The 16592-nt window shown below is 45.4% G+C and overlaps 1 protein-coding gene across 1 annotated transcript in view; it reads left to right on the top strand.

The window, feature by feature from the left end:
- Positions 1-1531: 1531 nt before the first annotated feature.
- LOC121277111 (fructose-1,6-bisphosphatase isozyme 2-like) overlaps positions 1532-16592 on the top strand; it is a 57839-nt gene continuing 42778 nt past the window's right edge. Inside the window, exons 1-3 of the mRNA XM_041186133.1 lie at positions 1532-1721; positions 8956-9118; positions 11101-11193. Coding sequence (XP_041042067.1) covers positions 1552-1721; positions 8956-9118; positions 11101-11193 — 426 coding nt within the window. The 5' untranslated portion in view covers positions 1532-1551. The remainder of the gene's footprint in view (positions 1722-8955; positions 9119-11100; positions 11194-16592) is intronic.

Genomic DNA, 16592 nt, shown 5'->3' with positions numbered 1-16592 from the left:
TATGGCCACCAAGATGAAAAATTTGGATGGCCAGGGAACCCCAGCCTTCCATGAATTACTGCTTCGTGGGATGAACAGATGCTTGGAAAAGATACCAACAAGAGCTCCTGTTCATGCAGTACTGTCCCATCAGAAATCAATTACTTCAGAAGATGAGGAGGAGAGAAAAAAAGTCTTGTTTAGACATCTGAAGATGTTGCATAACAAAGTAAATAATTCACGTTAGGAATAGTTGTTGTATTCCATGCAGTGGCATATGTAGCAGATATACTAGCCCTTGTATTTGATGGGGATTTGCACACAAGCTGATGATCTTTGGTTTCACTTCAGGATCATACGAACATTGTGTAAAAACTGTGCCAGTATTTCTTACCACCTCTCTTACTAGGAGAATAGAATGGAAGAAAACCCTTCAGCAGTAATCTATCACACATTCTACAAGTTCCCTGATAAAACTATGTGGACTTACTGTTTTAATAATGTACTTTCATTTGGCATCAGATGCTGGGATAGCTGTACACCCATAACGTGAGCAAACCATTGATAAATCTTGCTACCAGGAAGGCCATGAACAAAGGGAATAATAAAGAGAAAGACAAAGAAAAGTATAAAAGAGCAAAGGAAAGGTTAAAAACTTTGCAGGAGAGAAATGACCGTTAATCAGTTGAATCTCCCCTGCAGCCTGCGTATGTGATGGATACAGCAGCTACTTTTTAACCACAAAAGCACTAGCTTCAGTCTAATATCTGAAAGTCTGCACCTCAGGTTTGTTCAATGTTGACAGCTCTGATATTTGTGTGTTTTTCCCTCGGTGTAGAGAAATAAATTTAAATAAAGGGTCATGCTTAAGTGACACTTACCTAGAAGATTTCCTCCGCGGCTGTATCGGAAATAGAAATGGAAGATCAAGTAATCTCAGGCTTTCCTTTGCGTATCACTTAGTTGCCCCTGGTAATGTTTCCTTGCACATGGTGCCTATCACTCACCTAAATGCTATCCCCAGATTTAATTACAGTCTGTCACCAAAGAACTCTGGCATTTCAGACAGGGGCAATTCCTTTTATATGCCACAGTTTTCTATTGCACCCATGACCTTTCAAAACAACATGACATTGCTACACCTCTGGAAATTTATATTTTTTCACAGCTTTCGTTTTTAAGCCCAAAGTAGCTGATGTACAAGTAGGCTCACGTTAACTCCTTCTGTGCCATGATGAAGTGCAATTTTGTGAGTTACAGCTTGCATGCTTAAAATCTGCCTACTGGGCAGTAACAAATGAATTTAAATCAAAGATCCTGAATCAAAGTCAGATTTGACAAAACGTCTACATCTTTGCTTTTTTTACCAGTCACTCAGGATGTTGTGGTAGTCATGTCTTCTTAAATAATATGCATGCTCTGACCTGTCATAGAATTCAAAGTTAGTCACATAGTCCACGCAGCTGTTCGATTTATTTGGCTCACCAACCTGTACTTTAAATAGTCTGGTCAGGCTGCGTCCACTCATAACTTCACCAACTCTACCGTGAAAGAGAAAGAAATTCAGCCACAATGTCGGACCAGTCGCCTTTCGATACCGATGTCCAAACAATGACTCGATTTGTCATGGAACAAGGAAGGAAAGCCAAAGGGACGGGGGAATTCACTCAGCTCCTAAATTCCCTGTTAACTGCAATCAAGGCTATCTCCTGCGCAGTGAGAAAAGCAGGCCTGGCCCATTTGTGAGTCCATGACCTTTATTAGCTTCACAAATGCTGTGTGCCGCAAAGTAAGCAATTGCATGCAATTTGTTTTATGCAAGATTGGAGAGTGGGTTTTGCTTTACACATGGATAAAATTTATTTTAACAAGCTTTCTAGCATTTCTTTATTATTCACGACATTTGAGTTTATTTGAAATTCTCTTTGAAGTTTTTTGAATTAAAAATCTTAACCACAAATTTCTACTGTGTAATGTGTTGTGCATCAACCTGAAATTTTCCATGCAGGCCCCCCACAAAAAGTTGGCTCATTTAAGTTACTGGGCTTGTGCATCCATGCAGAAAAGTTTAAAGGGAATGCATACTTAAGCAAATTGCTTGGGCACGCCAAAATATATTAGAGGGTATATTGATAATATGTAGGTTTCTACTGACCTATAGTAGTCCTATTAAAAATCGAAACTTTGAATATGCTTTGAACAAACGTGCTCTCTTCACCAACACAAACTTTTTGCCCTGGCCGCTTGCCCACGTGCCTTCCACCCATTCCTTAGATAATAAAGGCAAAGATCTCCTGCACGTTATTCTATTTAAGGTTGAAGTCATTTGTACTGCTGGAACCACCTCAACTGGCCTCTCCTTTACTTTTGTTCTGCAGCTTCTCCCTTTAGCCCTCAACAAACTGGATGGAATTTTAATGCTTCCCCTTGGAAGAGGGTTGGGAGGTGTTTGGGGGGAGGCATGTATCATTGGGCAGGAAGGTACAGGGTGGAAACCCCATCACCTTCCTGACCACCCCACCCCCGATTAAGTGTGGGGTGGGAAGGGTTGAGGATGGCCTTCATGGCCGGAAGCCAATCTATCCAAGCCACTGAATATATTTAAGAAGGAAATAGACAGATTTCAGATCTCTAAAGGCGTCAAGGAGTATGGGGAGAGAGCAGGAGTATGGTGTTGAGATAGAGGATCAGCCATGATCATATTGAATGGTGGAGCAGGTTCGAAGGGCCAAATGACCTGCTCCTGCTCCTGTTTTCTATGTTTCTAAATACTTTATGTGAACGCTTAAAGGCCACTTAAGGGTCTCATCCTGCTGCTGTTGTTATTCAACTAGCAGTGGATGGGGGTCACAGAATGTGGACAGCCTGCCTGCATACATGCAGCCTGGTGGGGGTGGGGGTATCCTTCCTACTTGGACAGCCCGTGCCCAACGAAGAGACCTGTCAACAGCAAGGGCAACCTCCACCTGCCCTAAATATTGACACCCCTCCCTCGCTCCCTAGGGCTTCTGTGACTGGCCTCGGCGAGCCTCCATCACCCATCTTCACTCCAGGGATGGTCCTGCAACCAGGATCTCCTGCAGTACTGGCAGTGGCCACCGCTCCCATTTCACATGCCCATCACCTCCTTTTTCAACTCCACTGGCTCCATGTACTCTCGTAATTTGAACCAAGATCTTTGTCTTGCTTATTTCAAACCTATTGCCACTTTGCTCAACTGTACTTCAATTATCCTGTTTGTTAATACCTCCACACTAGCATTGTACAACAGACCAAATTATGCTCCACCATCAGTGATTTATCTTTCAGTTGTTATGTCCCTGTCCTCTGGAAGCCTCTCACAGTCACTAAGCATCACTACCCACTCCATGCTTTCATTAACTTAATCTCAACCGTTCTATTTGATGGTGTCATTGGACTTTCCCCACTTTCCCCCTTCTTTATCTTGCTTAGTCTTCATCTTTAAGTACTTTGGGGTTTTCTTTCCCTCCAGAGAATGCTATAGAAATGTAAGTTGTTGATGTGAGCACAGAATACCTTCTGCTCTGGTAGTTGTATCTCACAGTTGGTCCTATTAGCAGAAAAAAAATGCAAATTTACTTTCGGTTTTAGTTTGAATTGCTATTGTAATGTAAGGTAGCAAAAGTGAATTTTCCATTTTAAGGCACCATCACTGTGATTTGTCATCTTAGCTAGTTCTGTATCAACTACATATTAATCGCAGAAAGTGAAGTATATCTTGGCTGCACTATGATTAGTAATTTACAGGCGTTTTACTGAGTTGTTCTGCCAAGTTTAGCTAAGCTTATTAAGTTTTTGGAAATCTTGGTGTTGACCTTGTTTTGAATTTACTCAGCTCCTCTGAACCTTGTTTGGAGGGTCTCGTACCTGTGGGACCTTTAATAACTGTCAAGAATTTAGAGTATTTTTTTGTCAGGGATTAGGGCCCATGGTGGAATTTAATTAATTCATCCCTCAACCCTGGGACACAGAAACTATCAAAATGTTTGTGGTAACATGGTACAGAGTGCATTTGTGATGCGTGCATATGAAGCACCAGGCATGGAAAAGTACAATATTACCTTGACACACTTAAAGTACGGGTCCATTATTCCAAGCAAGCTGCATCCTGCCAAAGCTTGCTTATTGGCATCCTGCTTGCTGCTCAGCATAGATGACACATTAATTTATCTGACTGCTAAGATGTTGGCTGGGATTTTCCGTGCCTGCCAGTGTCCGGTGCGTTCGGTGGCGTGAGCAGACAATATGGCGCGATTGGTTTCACAATGGCTTTAAACCAATTTGCGATCGTCCACTCAGCCCGTCGATAGCAGGCCGCATTTCCCACCATTGGGCATTGGGAACCTCATTGTAATACATCAGCATATCATTATAAAGCCAGCCCGCCAGACTCATCCCCACCTGGATTGATGCTGGATTGTCCGCCAGCATCAGCAGGAAAACACACCGACGTGTTTCACAGCAGCACATAAGCGACGTGCACATGATGGGCTGCATTTCGCTCGGGACTTCAAGGTTTGTTTGCCTACCTTGCTTCGGTCAGCACTCGCAGTCATCAGTGCCAGGCTTCACATCACTTTTAGAGGGCTCACAGGTAGGTCTCTACTTACCAGATCAGCCATATGTGGATGGCTTTTCAATGGCTGCAGGGGAAGGGGGAGAAATGGCTTCAGGCGAGGGAAGAGGCTGCAGGATGAGGGCTGTACTGGGGAAGGAGGGTATCCCAGGGTGTGTGTGTGGGAGCACATGTTAATCTGTGCAAGTGGTCTCAAGATGGTGAAAGCTGAGGAGGAAGTCTCCAGAGGAGATGAGGCCAGATGGACATGTGAGGGTATGTGTATGAGAATGGGTGGTGCTGTCCCTTGAGCTGGCAGTGAGTGCGATGCCAGTGAATGTGTGATGGGCTTGACTGTGTGAGTTTAGAGTGATGAGATGGTTGCCATACCCTGGCTGCATGGATGAGATCATTCATCATCTTTCTGCACCGGATGGCCAACCTCTTTTGTGCAGCATTGGCCCTGACCACCACTGCCATCATCTGCCATGCTGGGTGGTGATGCCACTGCCTGTTCTGTGGCCAGAGTGGGGGTAGAGGACATTGCAGTAGGCCTCCACGGCATCCAAATGGCATTCCAGTGATGCATCCATAAACCTGGGGACTGCAATCTTTTTGTCTTTCGTGGACGTCTTCCCTGCAGTAGTCGTGGGCTGGAAGCACTGAGATATGTAAGCATGACTGGACTTTAAACATGGTGCCAGGCATGATGAAGTGGCAAGGTGATGGTAGGCGGGCAAGTGAGAGCCCACCCACCATCAGACTGACACATTTCCCAGGAATGCATAAATAATGTGGCAGGTTCAGGATGATACGGCGTGAAAAGCTGCTATCATTGTCGGCAGGTATAACCTCATTTTACCCACTCATTACTGCAATTAATGCAAATCTGGGATGATTCCACCTGTTGTCTTTCTAATTCCTGCTCTTTGTCAGTGAGGCTCCGTTCCTTCCTACCCTCGATCCAAATACCTTCCACTCTGGCAGTTGTTTCTCACAGTTGGTTCTATTTGCGGAAAAAATGCAAATTTACACTTCGCCATGTGCATGTTAATGCACATATAGAGAAAGCTAATAGCAAAAAGAGCATTAAAAAAAAAAGTAATAAAGAAAAAAACAACAAAACACAAACGAAATGGATAGCAGAAATGATCTGAAAAGTGATCGACAATAAAAGATAAATGAGCAGGAAAAAGTGTCACTCAGAAAATTTGCTTAGCCATCCAGCAGATGGCAGCAATGCGCAATTAAATTACTGAAACAAGAACAAAAATACCTGGAAAATCTCAGCAGGTCTGACAGCATCAGTGGAGAGGAATACAGTTAAGGTTTCGAGTCCATATGAGTCTTCAACAGAACTAAGGAAAAATAGAAAAGGGGTGAAATATAAGCTGGTTTAGGGGGGTTGGGACAGGTAGAGCTGGATAGAGGGCCAGGTGGAGATTGCCAAAAGATATCATAGACAAAAGGACAAAGAGGTGTTGACGGTGGTGATATTATCTAAGGAATGTACTAATAGGTGACATTAAGGGTAGCAAGCAGAACAAGCAAGATACAGATAGCCCTAGTAGGGGTGGGGTGGGGGGGAAGGGATCGAAATAGGCTAAAAGGTGGAGATAAAACAATGGATGGAAATACATTTAAAAATAATGGAAATAGATGGGAAAAGAAAAATCTATATAAATTATTGGAAAAAGAGGGATCGGAAAGGGGGTGGGGATGGAGGAGAGAGTTCATGATCTAAAGTTATTCAATATTCAGTCTGGAAGGCTGTGAAGTGCCTAGTCGGAAGATGGGGTGCTGTTCCTCCAGTTTGCATTGAGCTTCACTGGAACAATGCAGCAGGCCAAGGACGGACATGTGGGCATGAGAGCAGGGTGGAGTGTTGAAATGGCAAGCGACAGGGATGTCTGGGTAATGCTTGCGGACAGACCGAAGGTGTTCCGCAAAGCGATCACCCAATCTGCGTTTGGTCTCTCCAATGTAGAGGAGACCGCTTTGGGAGCAGCGAATGCAATAGATTAAATTGAGGGAAGTGCGAGTGAAATGCTGCTTTACTTGAAAGATGTGTTTGGGCCCTTGGACAGTGAGGAGGGTGTAAGTAAAGGGGCAGGTGTTGCACCTTCTGCGGTTGCATGGGAAGATGCCGTGGGAGGGGGTTGAGGTGTAGGGGGTAACTAAATTACTGAAGTTTGAAATCTGTTTTACTCCAGAGAAAGACCAACTGCTCTTGCCCCTCCCTATCTCTGTAATCTCCTCCTGCTACACAAACCTTCAAGATATCCACATTGCCCTAATTTTGGCCTCATCTGCATTCCCAATTATAATTGCTACACCATTAGTGGTCATGCCTTCAGTTGCTTTGGCCTAAGCTTTGGAATCCCCTCCCTACCCTCTCTCCGCTTCTCTACTTTGCTTTCTTCCTTTAAGACACTCCTTAAAACCTTTCTCTTTGGCCAAGCTTTTGGTCATCTGACCTATCTCCTTGTGCGGCTTGGTGCCATGCTTTGCTTCATAATGCTCTTGTGAACCACCTTGGGACTTTTCTTTACATTAAAGGCACTATAGAGATAAAAGTTGTGGTTGGAGAAAGTGGAATAAGTTTTCTTCATGCATTGCCCAATGTGATGTTGTGTTATACAAACTAGGAAGGCCCCGGGGGTTCAATAACTTACTTCTGTTGAATAGTGGCTCTCAGTGGTGGGATTGCAGAAACTGACTTCAGTTGTCTGGTCTGGGAATCAGCCAGGATTGCTGAGTGTGATGAGAATCACCTGTCAGGAAACATTTGTCTGTGGTGGTGGGCTGAGGATAGAATCAGGTTTGACTATTATGCTTCCAATGGTGAGATAACCATATGCCTCCCAGGAATAAAACTGTAGTTCCTGTTGACCGAGTGGATTTCAGCCAGGGTAAAAGTGCTACAATTGGTCACAGCAACCTCAGCTAGGGAGGGAAGAAAATCACCCACCTTTCCTCCTCCTGATGTTAAATCCATGCACCGTCAGGGATTAACTGTAAGGCCCAACTGTCACACAACTTACCAAAGCTCACTCACTGTAATACCCACATATCAAGAATAACATTTGGGTAGGCAATCAGCTAGTTTCTTGAGCCCATGGAGCCAGGTGCAGCATTAATTACAGGAGAAATGGGGATAAAATTGGTGGGGAATACGTTTTCCTGTCCTAGACCTTGAGCTGAGGTGAATTTGGACCCAGCCAATTAAGGGGCAGCAAGAGGTTACTTTCAGCTGATTATCTCATCAGCGTTCTGGGGGAAACCACTCTTCCAAGGTGATCCCTGACCAACAGTTTTGAAGCATAAAATGATGTAATAACAAAGCTTTGATTATTGGGAAATGTTATGAGTGATACTTATAAAGCTGGCTGCAAGCATTTTTAATTGGTGATGTTTCAAAATGTGATACTTTAGAGCAGATCACATTTTAAAACTGAATTGAATAAGCCTCACTCTAAGTGATAAAGCAGACAGAAGTTATGCGTACAGACTTCAATTTTAACATATTAATTTTAGGGCAATTCAGCAGAATGACATCCTCTTTAATGAAATTCACCTACAAATTAATGAGTTAGAATATTAGTTCTTAAGCTATTCTCATATTTTTAAATAGGGAGACAAATAAAAGGAATGAGAACACAGGTAACAAAGAAAATGCAATATAATGACAAAAGCTGCAAGACTACAAGACTTTTAATTTAATATAGATATAGAACACTTTCTTTAATTCACTAACTCCCACTTGCTCAGTACTTTTGAGCTATCACACTACTGTCTCCAAATCCCTCCTAACAATGAAATCTCTCTGACTAAAACCATATTTATTTACCACAACAAATTTAACATTTTAATGTAAAGATTTTGTTATAAATCTTTGGTTGCTGTTCACAAAGGTTATTTCCAAATAAATGTGGAATCCAAGCAGCCAAATCCTCATTAAACAATGAAGGATAACTTTATACCAGCCATTCAAATCTGCACGATCAATAAGTTCAGTCACTGAGGAGACTAGTGGAAGGCTCCCAGCTTCTAAACTTCTCACCAATTACTGAACAAGAGGGAATTAGTGAGTTGTAGCAAGTTTTCTATTTTTTAATAATACATTCAAAATCTAATAATCATGCATTTTTGTCACGTAAAGCAGCAGACCCTCTGTATCATTGTAAATAACTTAAAAGCTCTGCAGAAGAGGGAGAAGTAAGAACTATCACTGTAAAGAAAAATTTTGGAGGAGAGTTTGATTCATAAATCATGGCCATTTAAAAGGGCTGTGTGGTCCAACTACAAAATAGCTCCTAACTCAATGGTTAACATCTAGTGTTATGTTATGTATTTAAGTGGATTATTTTTTGATAAATGCTCAGATGTTTTTTTTTCAGGTATGGAATTGCAGGCACTGTGAATGTGACTGGAGATGAAGTCAAGAAATTGGATGTCCTGTCTAATGACCTCATGATTAATCTGTTAAAATCATCCTACAGCACTTCTGTGCTAGTGACGGAGGAGAATAAAGATGCTGTAATTGTGGAGCCTGAGAAAACTGTGAGTGTGTAACAAACGTGACCCATGGGTGGCTCCATAATGCACTCCCTGTGGGCCTCTGCTGGCTCTGTCAATATCCGTGATGATGATGATTACTTATAAACATAAATTATGAATTATGGGGTTAGTGTTAGTGGCTGAGGTGCCTTGCCAGTAATGCAAAGGTGAAAACATAACCCTACAATGTCTAGGAGCATGAAATGCTGGACAAACACAAATCAGCATCTGTAAAATAATTTAGTTGAATCAACATTTTGGGTATAACCCCTGATTAAAACACACATTATATTTGTAAAGCTCTATTTGTGAGGCAATTTCTCTAAAAAGACAAATTCAGGATGCAGCAGATTTATTGCATGGATTGTATGGGTGGGGGAGGGGTGAGTCAGGAATGACGATGGGGAGGGACGGTGAGGTTGCACCTGGTGGCTGTTGTTTAACAGTACTGAGGGTGGCAGGAGTGTGAAGACCCTCCTCCTGATTTAACAGGCTATGCTCCTGGAGCAGGCTTTACACTTGCTAGGATCAGTGCGAATGGCCTCAATCTTATCAGGATCAGAATCCCTATTTTTGACAAAGATTAGAAAAAAAAATCCACTTACCTACCTCTGATCCTTTTGGCCAATTTTCCAATGGAGGATCCTTCCAAACTAACTCAGCGCAGGGAATCTCGGCGACATCAGTAAGGGGAATCTGTGCTGAAGCCAAGTCCCTTTTTTGCAGAGCTAGCTAACATATTCTGCTAAGTAAAGAGTTTAAATGTCCCAAAGCTTCTTTGAAGAGCTTTGGAGAGAAAGTAAGAGGGTAGGGAGATAAAGTGGGTACGGGGGTAGGGTGGGTGAGGGGTAAGGCTGGCAGCTGGGTAGGGTGGTGAGGTTGGGTCAGGTCAGGACAGCGGGGAGTCAGGAGGCCAGGGGAGAGTGGGGTCAGAGGGAATAGGGGGCATCAACTGTGAGTTGGGGAACTGGGAGGTATCAGGTGGTAAGGTCGGGTGAGAGGGAGTCAGGGGTTAAGGGGTGCAGTCGGGGGGCAGAGTGGGAGTCAAGAGTGAGTCAGGGGGGTCAGAGGTCGGGGGTATAGTCAGGGTTCGAGGGGGTGAGTCAGGTGGTGAGGTCGGTTCAGTGGAGTTGGGGGTCACTGGAGTAGTCGTGGTTGAGGGGAGGGTGTGGGGTGGAACAGTTATGTAGTTACCCAGGAGTTAGGCTAGGGTTTTTCTGTCTAGCGTTTCCTGGGTAGCTATCCAGGTAAGTCAGTTGTAACCGGCTCTAACTCAGAGTTAGAAACATTTTTGGAGTTTTCCAGGGAGCAGGGGAATAGCCCATTGGATGTTCAAACTTCCCGGGCAATTCCCACAGAGTCAGTATGTTGAGACTTTCGACGGGTCCCATAGCGCATCTTGGGGTATACGTTTATATGGAGCCCAGAAGATTTGGGCCTTTAAATCAGAGTAGATAAGTTCTGGGTAAACATCCGAAGATTACCCGCAGAGAGGTTTCGGCGGGACTATCAGTATGCACTCCCACAGAGACATTTCTGGCCAATCTGAAATTTGGGTTTCCAGTGTAAGTCAGCTGCCCAGAACTTCCGATTCTGTTGCGGCCCTGTTGCGTTTGGGGCTGGTGGAATGGAAAATCTGGCCCTTCATATATATATTTTTAATTTTTATACGCATAGCGAAGAAGAAGGAAAATTCCCCATAAATATTTAGGCTGTCGTTAATTAATCATTAGTTTCATCTGTCACGAGTGTGAGGGGAAATAGAACATTACAATCCAGCAGTAATTTACACCTTCTGCATGGGCTGTAATGTCTTTCAAAGTGCTTAACATTAGAAGAGTAAAACAACAGACACCATTTAGCTGGAAGGTCAACAATGGAGAGGAGTAGGGAGGGGAAAGCCAAAGGCATGGTTGAAAAGAAGGATTTTCAATGGCTTTTTAAAAGGATATTAGCCAGTTTAATTTATATGTGTTTCTTTTCAGGGTAAATATGTGGTTTGTTTTGATCCATTGGACGGTTCTTCTAACATCGACTGCTTGGTATCTATCGGAACTATTTTTGGCATTTTCAGGAATGTAAGTGTTCCTCTTTATTATAGGGAATTAAATCCGGTTCATTTAGTGACATGCAGCTGGAACAGATCAAGATTGTGATTTAATTATAATTGTTTCACTTTTTTAAAAACAACTAGAGGGTAAATATCTTCTCTTTCCCTTTTGGATTAGTGTTCTCGTTCTCAACCTCCACCAATGCCACTCTCTAACATGGGAGTGGTCTGTACTGATTCTCTTCTCTTAACCCCCATCCCCTATCTAACAGCACCTCCCTACTGTAATTAGTTCAGATTTCTAACACTTAGGAAATAAATTACTAGTGAGACTTTTATCTGGCCACTGTAAGATGAAATATGTTCATATGCTAGTGCCCTTTACTGAGTTGCCCCAAGAAGAATTTCCTCCATTTTCGTCTCCCCTTATCCATTCTCTTTCAAAAGCTGAAATATAATTTCAGAGTTTATTGACTGACCTGAAGCTGAGGCCTGGATTTTTCGCCCCCATTCGTAGCAGGATCGGAAAATCTCGCAAGAAGGTCACATTTCCCAGCGACATAAAACCAGAGCATGATTGTCCCCTGCCCCTGTCAAAGCAGGCTGTGTTTCCTGCCGTCAAATGTTGGGAACTTAATTATAATAAATTTGCATCTAATTATTATAGCCACACACACCAGAACCATCCCCCCCCCCATGTCAAACTTAAATCCCACATCGGCATGATCTCGCAACAGAGTGGTTTAGAACTGCCTTTAAAAGGCCTGAACCTGGCCTCAACTTTTGAGGTGAGTGCACACAACTTTGCGCAGCACTTGTGATAATCCCAGCAGCTCCACTGTTTCATGGGAGGGGCACAGGCAAGATTCCTTGGTGGCTTCTTCATGGCTGGCTTGTGGTGCTGGGGCAAGGGTGACAGTGTAAAGGGAGAAGGGGGAGAATGCAAACTCGGGGTAAGGGCGACAATGTTGGGGGAGTGGTCACAGCAGCACGGACAGAAGTTTGAGCACAAAAACATGAAAGGGTGGGATGGGAGTAGCAAACGGCTGGGCTAATGACAGAACATATCAAAGATGAGCACTCCATTGCAGCTGAGAGTGTTTAGCTTTGAGCTCAATTGATATGCTTGGAATCAGCCTAATCAAGCAATTGTGCCTCCTCGAGCAGCATTAATTCCTCACAGTGCCAATGGTTGCTCCTCTACTGTTAACCTCTTGTATGCACACTTCAAACTTGAATAAGCGCTGTGGTGCTGCAGAAACATTGCGCGACTGGGCAAGCCTGAGGATCCAGTTGGGAAAGGTGGCCATCGAACACTGAGGGAGGACTCCTAGTCCCTTGCATTATGTTTTAGTTGACATTGAAAAGTTATCCTCATAGTACAAGCAAACCATGGAGTCCAGGTTAGGAAAATGCCTGCGCCTGTGACGAGAGTTCAGGATGCAATCGAGTGGATGAAGCTGCGTCACTTGGTCATGTGGTGTAGGGTGGTGCTGGGTGTGGGCATGGTGAACCATCAGGCGCATTAAACACTGGGCATCCATGTTGTGGCCTGGACTCTCCGGCATGCATTAAGGAACCTTGAGAGGCAGTCACAGGCGATGACTGGACCAAGGGTGGTCCTTAGAAGACTTATTGCTGAACCTTGTGTCTCTCTCTTTGATACTGCAGTGAGGAGACCAGCAGGAGCATGGAGTCTGGTGATCTCACTGTTTGCCTGATTGCATATGGGCAGGAGAGAAGGAGGAGAAGAATGTGATGGAGATGCCTGGCTCGCCAAAGGGAGGAGCAGAGGCCTGGGGCAGGATTTTATGTTCCATGGGTGGGCGCTTGTCCGAACCGATCGGGTATTAAATAGTGCCCAATGACATTGTGCGAGCATCCCGAAGTTATTGCACACTTGCGTGATATTTAGGTCGCCGGGAGTGCGTGAGAGTTGGTAGCGTGTCCGCCGACAATTAAGAAGCCTATTAAGGCCCTTAGTCAATCAATTTAAACATATTTTTCGCTGCCCATCTAACCTCACACTTTGCAGGCAGCTGAATTGGCCAGGCGGCCTTTTGATTTTTTAGCAAACCTGATCCATGGTCAGGATGAGGTTTCCGCATTTAATTAAAAAATAAATATACATTTTTGGGCAGAATTTTTATTCTGTTCATGTAATTGCTAGTGAGTCCCAAGTGGGGACAGTTTTTTCAGATTTTAAAACTATTTACTTTTGATGTTAAAATTCTTCATCCCCCTGAGGCAGCTCTCTGCCTTCAGGGAGCTTTCAGTGTGCGCTCCCCCACACATGCACAGACTTTTGCGCTCGCACTCCTCCCACCCCCCACCCCAGCAGCGCTGAGCTTCTCAGCGCACCTTTCACTCTAGCTGGCTGTTAATTGGCCAGCCAGCGTGAAATCGCGGTCATGGGGCCAATCGCGGACAGCGGACCGTTTCCCGGCTGTTTCTGGGCCCACCCGCCTGACAACCTGAAAATCCTGCCCCTGAAATTGAAGGGCGACATGGCCTCCTCTGCACACAGAGGATGAACCCCACAGAGCCGTTGTTTGTAGGTGCATCACTAGATCAGGGTCTACAGACGGCGGCGGATGTGCTACCTGCAGATGAGCGAGAGCCAATGCCTGTGCATGTCAAGGGAACTGGTCACACGCATATGTCACCTTCTGAGGGATTTGGCGCCATGGCAGTTAAAGTTACCACTGCACCCAATTTCTGCGGCAGTGGTTCCTTCCAGGGCTCCACTGGGGACTTTTGCGGGATCTCACAAGCCTCCATCCACAAGTGTATCCAGGAGGTCACAGGCACCCTTTTTGCCAAGGCCCACACGTTTGTCAATTTTGACAGGGATCAGGCAAGCGAGGAAGCGAGAGTGCTGGGATTTGCTCAGACTTACGGAGGTGTAGGGTGTCATCGACTGCACCCATATGGCTATTAAATCTCCATGGTAACAAGCAGTCCAGTATGTGAACCACAAAGGCTTCCACTCTCTCAATGTTCAGCTGTTCTGTGACCATAGCAAACGGATCATGCAAATGTGTGCAAGATACCCCAGAATCGTCTACGACTTGTACATCCTCAGCAGGTCTCAAATCCCTGACGTCTTCTAGGAAGCATACAGGATGCAGAGTTGGCTCCTCAGGGTCAAGGGCTTATGGCGCAACCCAGAATTTGGTTGAGCACACCATTGGCATCCTGAAAATTAAGTTCTGGTGCCTGCTCCGGTCTGGTGGAGCTCTGTAGTACACTCCCCAGAGGGTGGCATAAGCGTAGTGGCTTGCTGCGTGATACACAACCTGGTATGCAAAGTGGGGAAGGAGCTGGATGATGAGGAGATGCAAGAGTTGCATCTCTCCTCCGATGAGGAGAAAGTCAAAGGGATTGAGGGTGATGAGCTCCTGGAAGGCGAGGGTGCAGGCGATGAGGCCATTGCACTGGCCAGACAAGGCAGGCATTGTCATGAGGCCTTAATTGCCACAAAATTCCAGGAGGATGATGACGAGATGCACTGAGGAAATTTCTGAGATCTTCCCATTGCATCTGGGAATGTCTGACGCCTGTCTGGTTGAGGGCAGTGCACATACGCTCTGTGAAGAGGCTCATATCATCAAGACACTGCTGAGATACAGTGGCTACATGGACTTCAAGACAACTTGGTTCTTTGGCAGGCTTCATCACATGTTCCCTTCAGCACCACACCTTCACCTGTCAGGAATGGTGTTGAGGTGGGGAGCAGCCTCACCTCTAAGGTGCTGAGAGCACACAGAGAACATCACGGAACCCAGTGACACTTGGATATGAGATTTGTGCAGCAAACACAAGCCACATGGATGTGCACGCAACACTAACTTGGACAGTGACTTTGAAGCCGGACAATCACTGTGCTAAGAAAGTAACACATTGCACAGGGGAAAGGCCCTGTCAGCAACAGTAACCTTTGTTTTGTGCGGGAGACAAGATTTCACACCTGATTGACACAAACACTGCTCAACATAACAAGGAGCCATGGACAAGGAGACAGTCTTGGGAGTGTATTTACAATGGTCAACACTAAGTACAAGTGATTAATGCCTGTGCCTACATTGTGCTACTAAATTTTCTTGACCTTTCTAACCCTGCGGCATACTCCTGGTGCCCCTCCGACATCCACAGTGAAGGAGGAGGTGGCCTGCTGACTGCTACATCTGGTTGTCTGTGATGACCCTGACAGGCGTCCTCTGGAGGGCAGAGACCTGGAGGGCCCCAGCCTGCTTCCAGTGTCCTGCTGTGTGGCAGTGGCACCCTCCTCTGCCTGTGGATCTGGAGCTGCTGGGGTCACAGGAAGAGGGGTTTCAGATGGACTGGACACTCCTGGAGTCACCTGGATGGATGGCATCGGGGTGTGCACCTGCTGATCCTCCTCCCTATGGGTACCTGAGAGAACCTGGCTGTCTCCTTGAGAGGAAGGGGCAGCTGGAGTGAGCTCTAGTTGCCTTGCCTCCCCGCACCCCTCTGCCCCTTGCACTGACACTGATGATGCCTGCAAGTGTCTCAGCAATGGAATGCAGCTCCTGGAGCAGTGCAGGGCCAATGTCATGGACCAAAGTCTCCATGGCAGCAGCAATCCTACAAGTGTTGACCTCGATGCTTTGGCATGCCGGTGCTATTACTTCATGGACTCCTCCATTGTGCCTTGCAGTATGAGGAGCACAGTGGACATCCTTTCCTGATGTTCCTGAGCTTGTCTTTGCAGCTCCAGCAACTGATGTATGACCGAGCATAAAGGCTCCTCATCTGACTGGGACTCAGCAAATTTCTGGCCTCCAGCAGTCCTCCAAGTGCCAGAAACCTGGGAAGCCCCTGCCTCCGCCTGCTGTGGATCAGACAGTGCGATGTGCTCACCAGATTGTGATCCCGAGCCTACTCTAGAACCAAATCCCACCGAGGTGTGTGTCTCTGCGCTGGTGGAGGGTGTGGGTGAGCACTGTGACAGGTCTTCAATTAGGACGTCATTAGATTCCTCTTCCGAGGTTTCTTGGAGGCTTGAATCGAGGTTCTGGCACATGGACACCCTCAGCTGCTTCCCAGATGTGCCTGTGAAAGCAGGGAGAGATAATTAGTACATGACAGGGGATTGCAGAACAGGGGAAGTGACTCACAGCTTGGTTGTCTGATGGATGTTGCACTGCTGGATCTTCAATTGGTAGAGTGCCGCTGATCTCACTGTCACCACAGGAATGGTCCAGATTGTCGTCAGTCAGCTGGATGGTTCTGTTTTTAATGTCTGTGAGGACCTCGATGTTGGGCATTCCTCCATCAGTCTGTGACATCTCCCTTTTGTTGTGTGCCATCTTGTCTTGCATGAATAAGGATGGAGAAAGTATAAGCAGGACGCCTGCCAGGCCTGATGATAAGGATGTCTGGTATGTGTGGGTGGTGAGTGGT

The sequence above is a fragment of the Carcharodon carcharias genome, chromosome 4 (assembly GCF_017639515.1).
Source record: "Carcharodon carcharias isolate sCarCar2 chromosome 4, sCarCar2.pri, whole genome shotgun sequence".
NCBI classification, from domain to species: Eukaryota; Metazoa; Chordata; class Chondrichthyes; order Lamniformes; family Lamnidae; genus Carcharodon; species Carcharodon carcharias.
The sequence above is the reverse complement of the archived record's forward strand: the minus strand, read 5'-3'. Positions and strand labels throughout refer to the sequence as shown.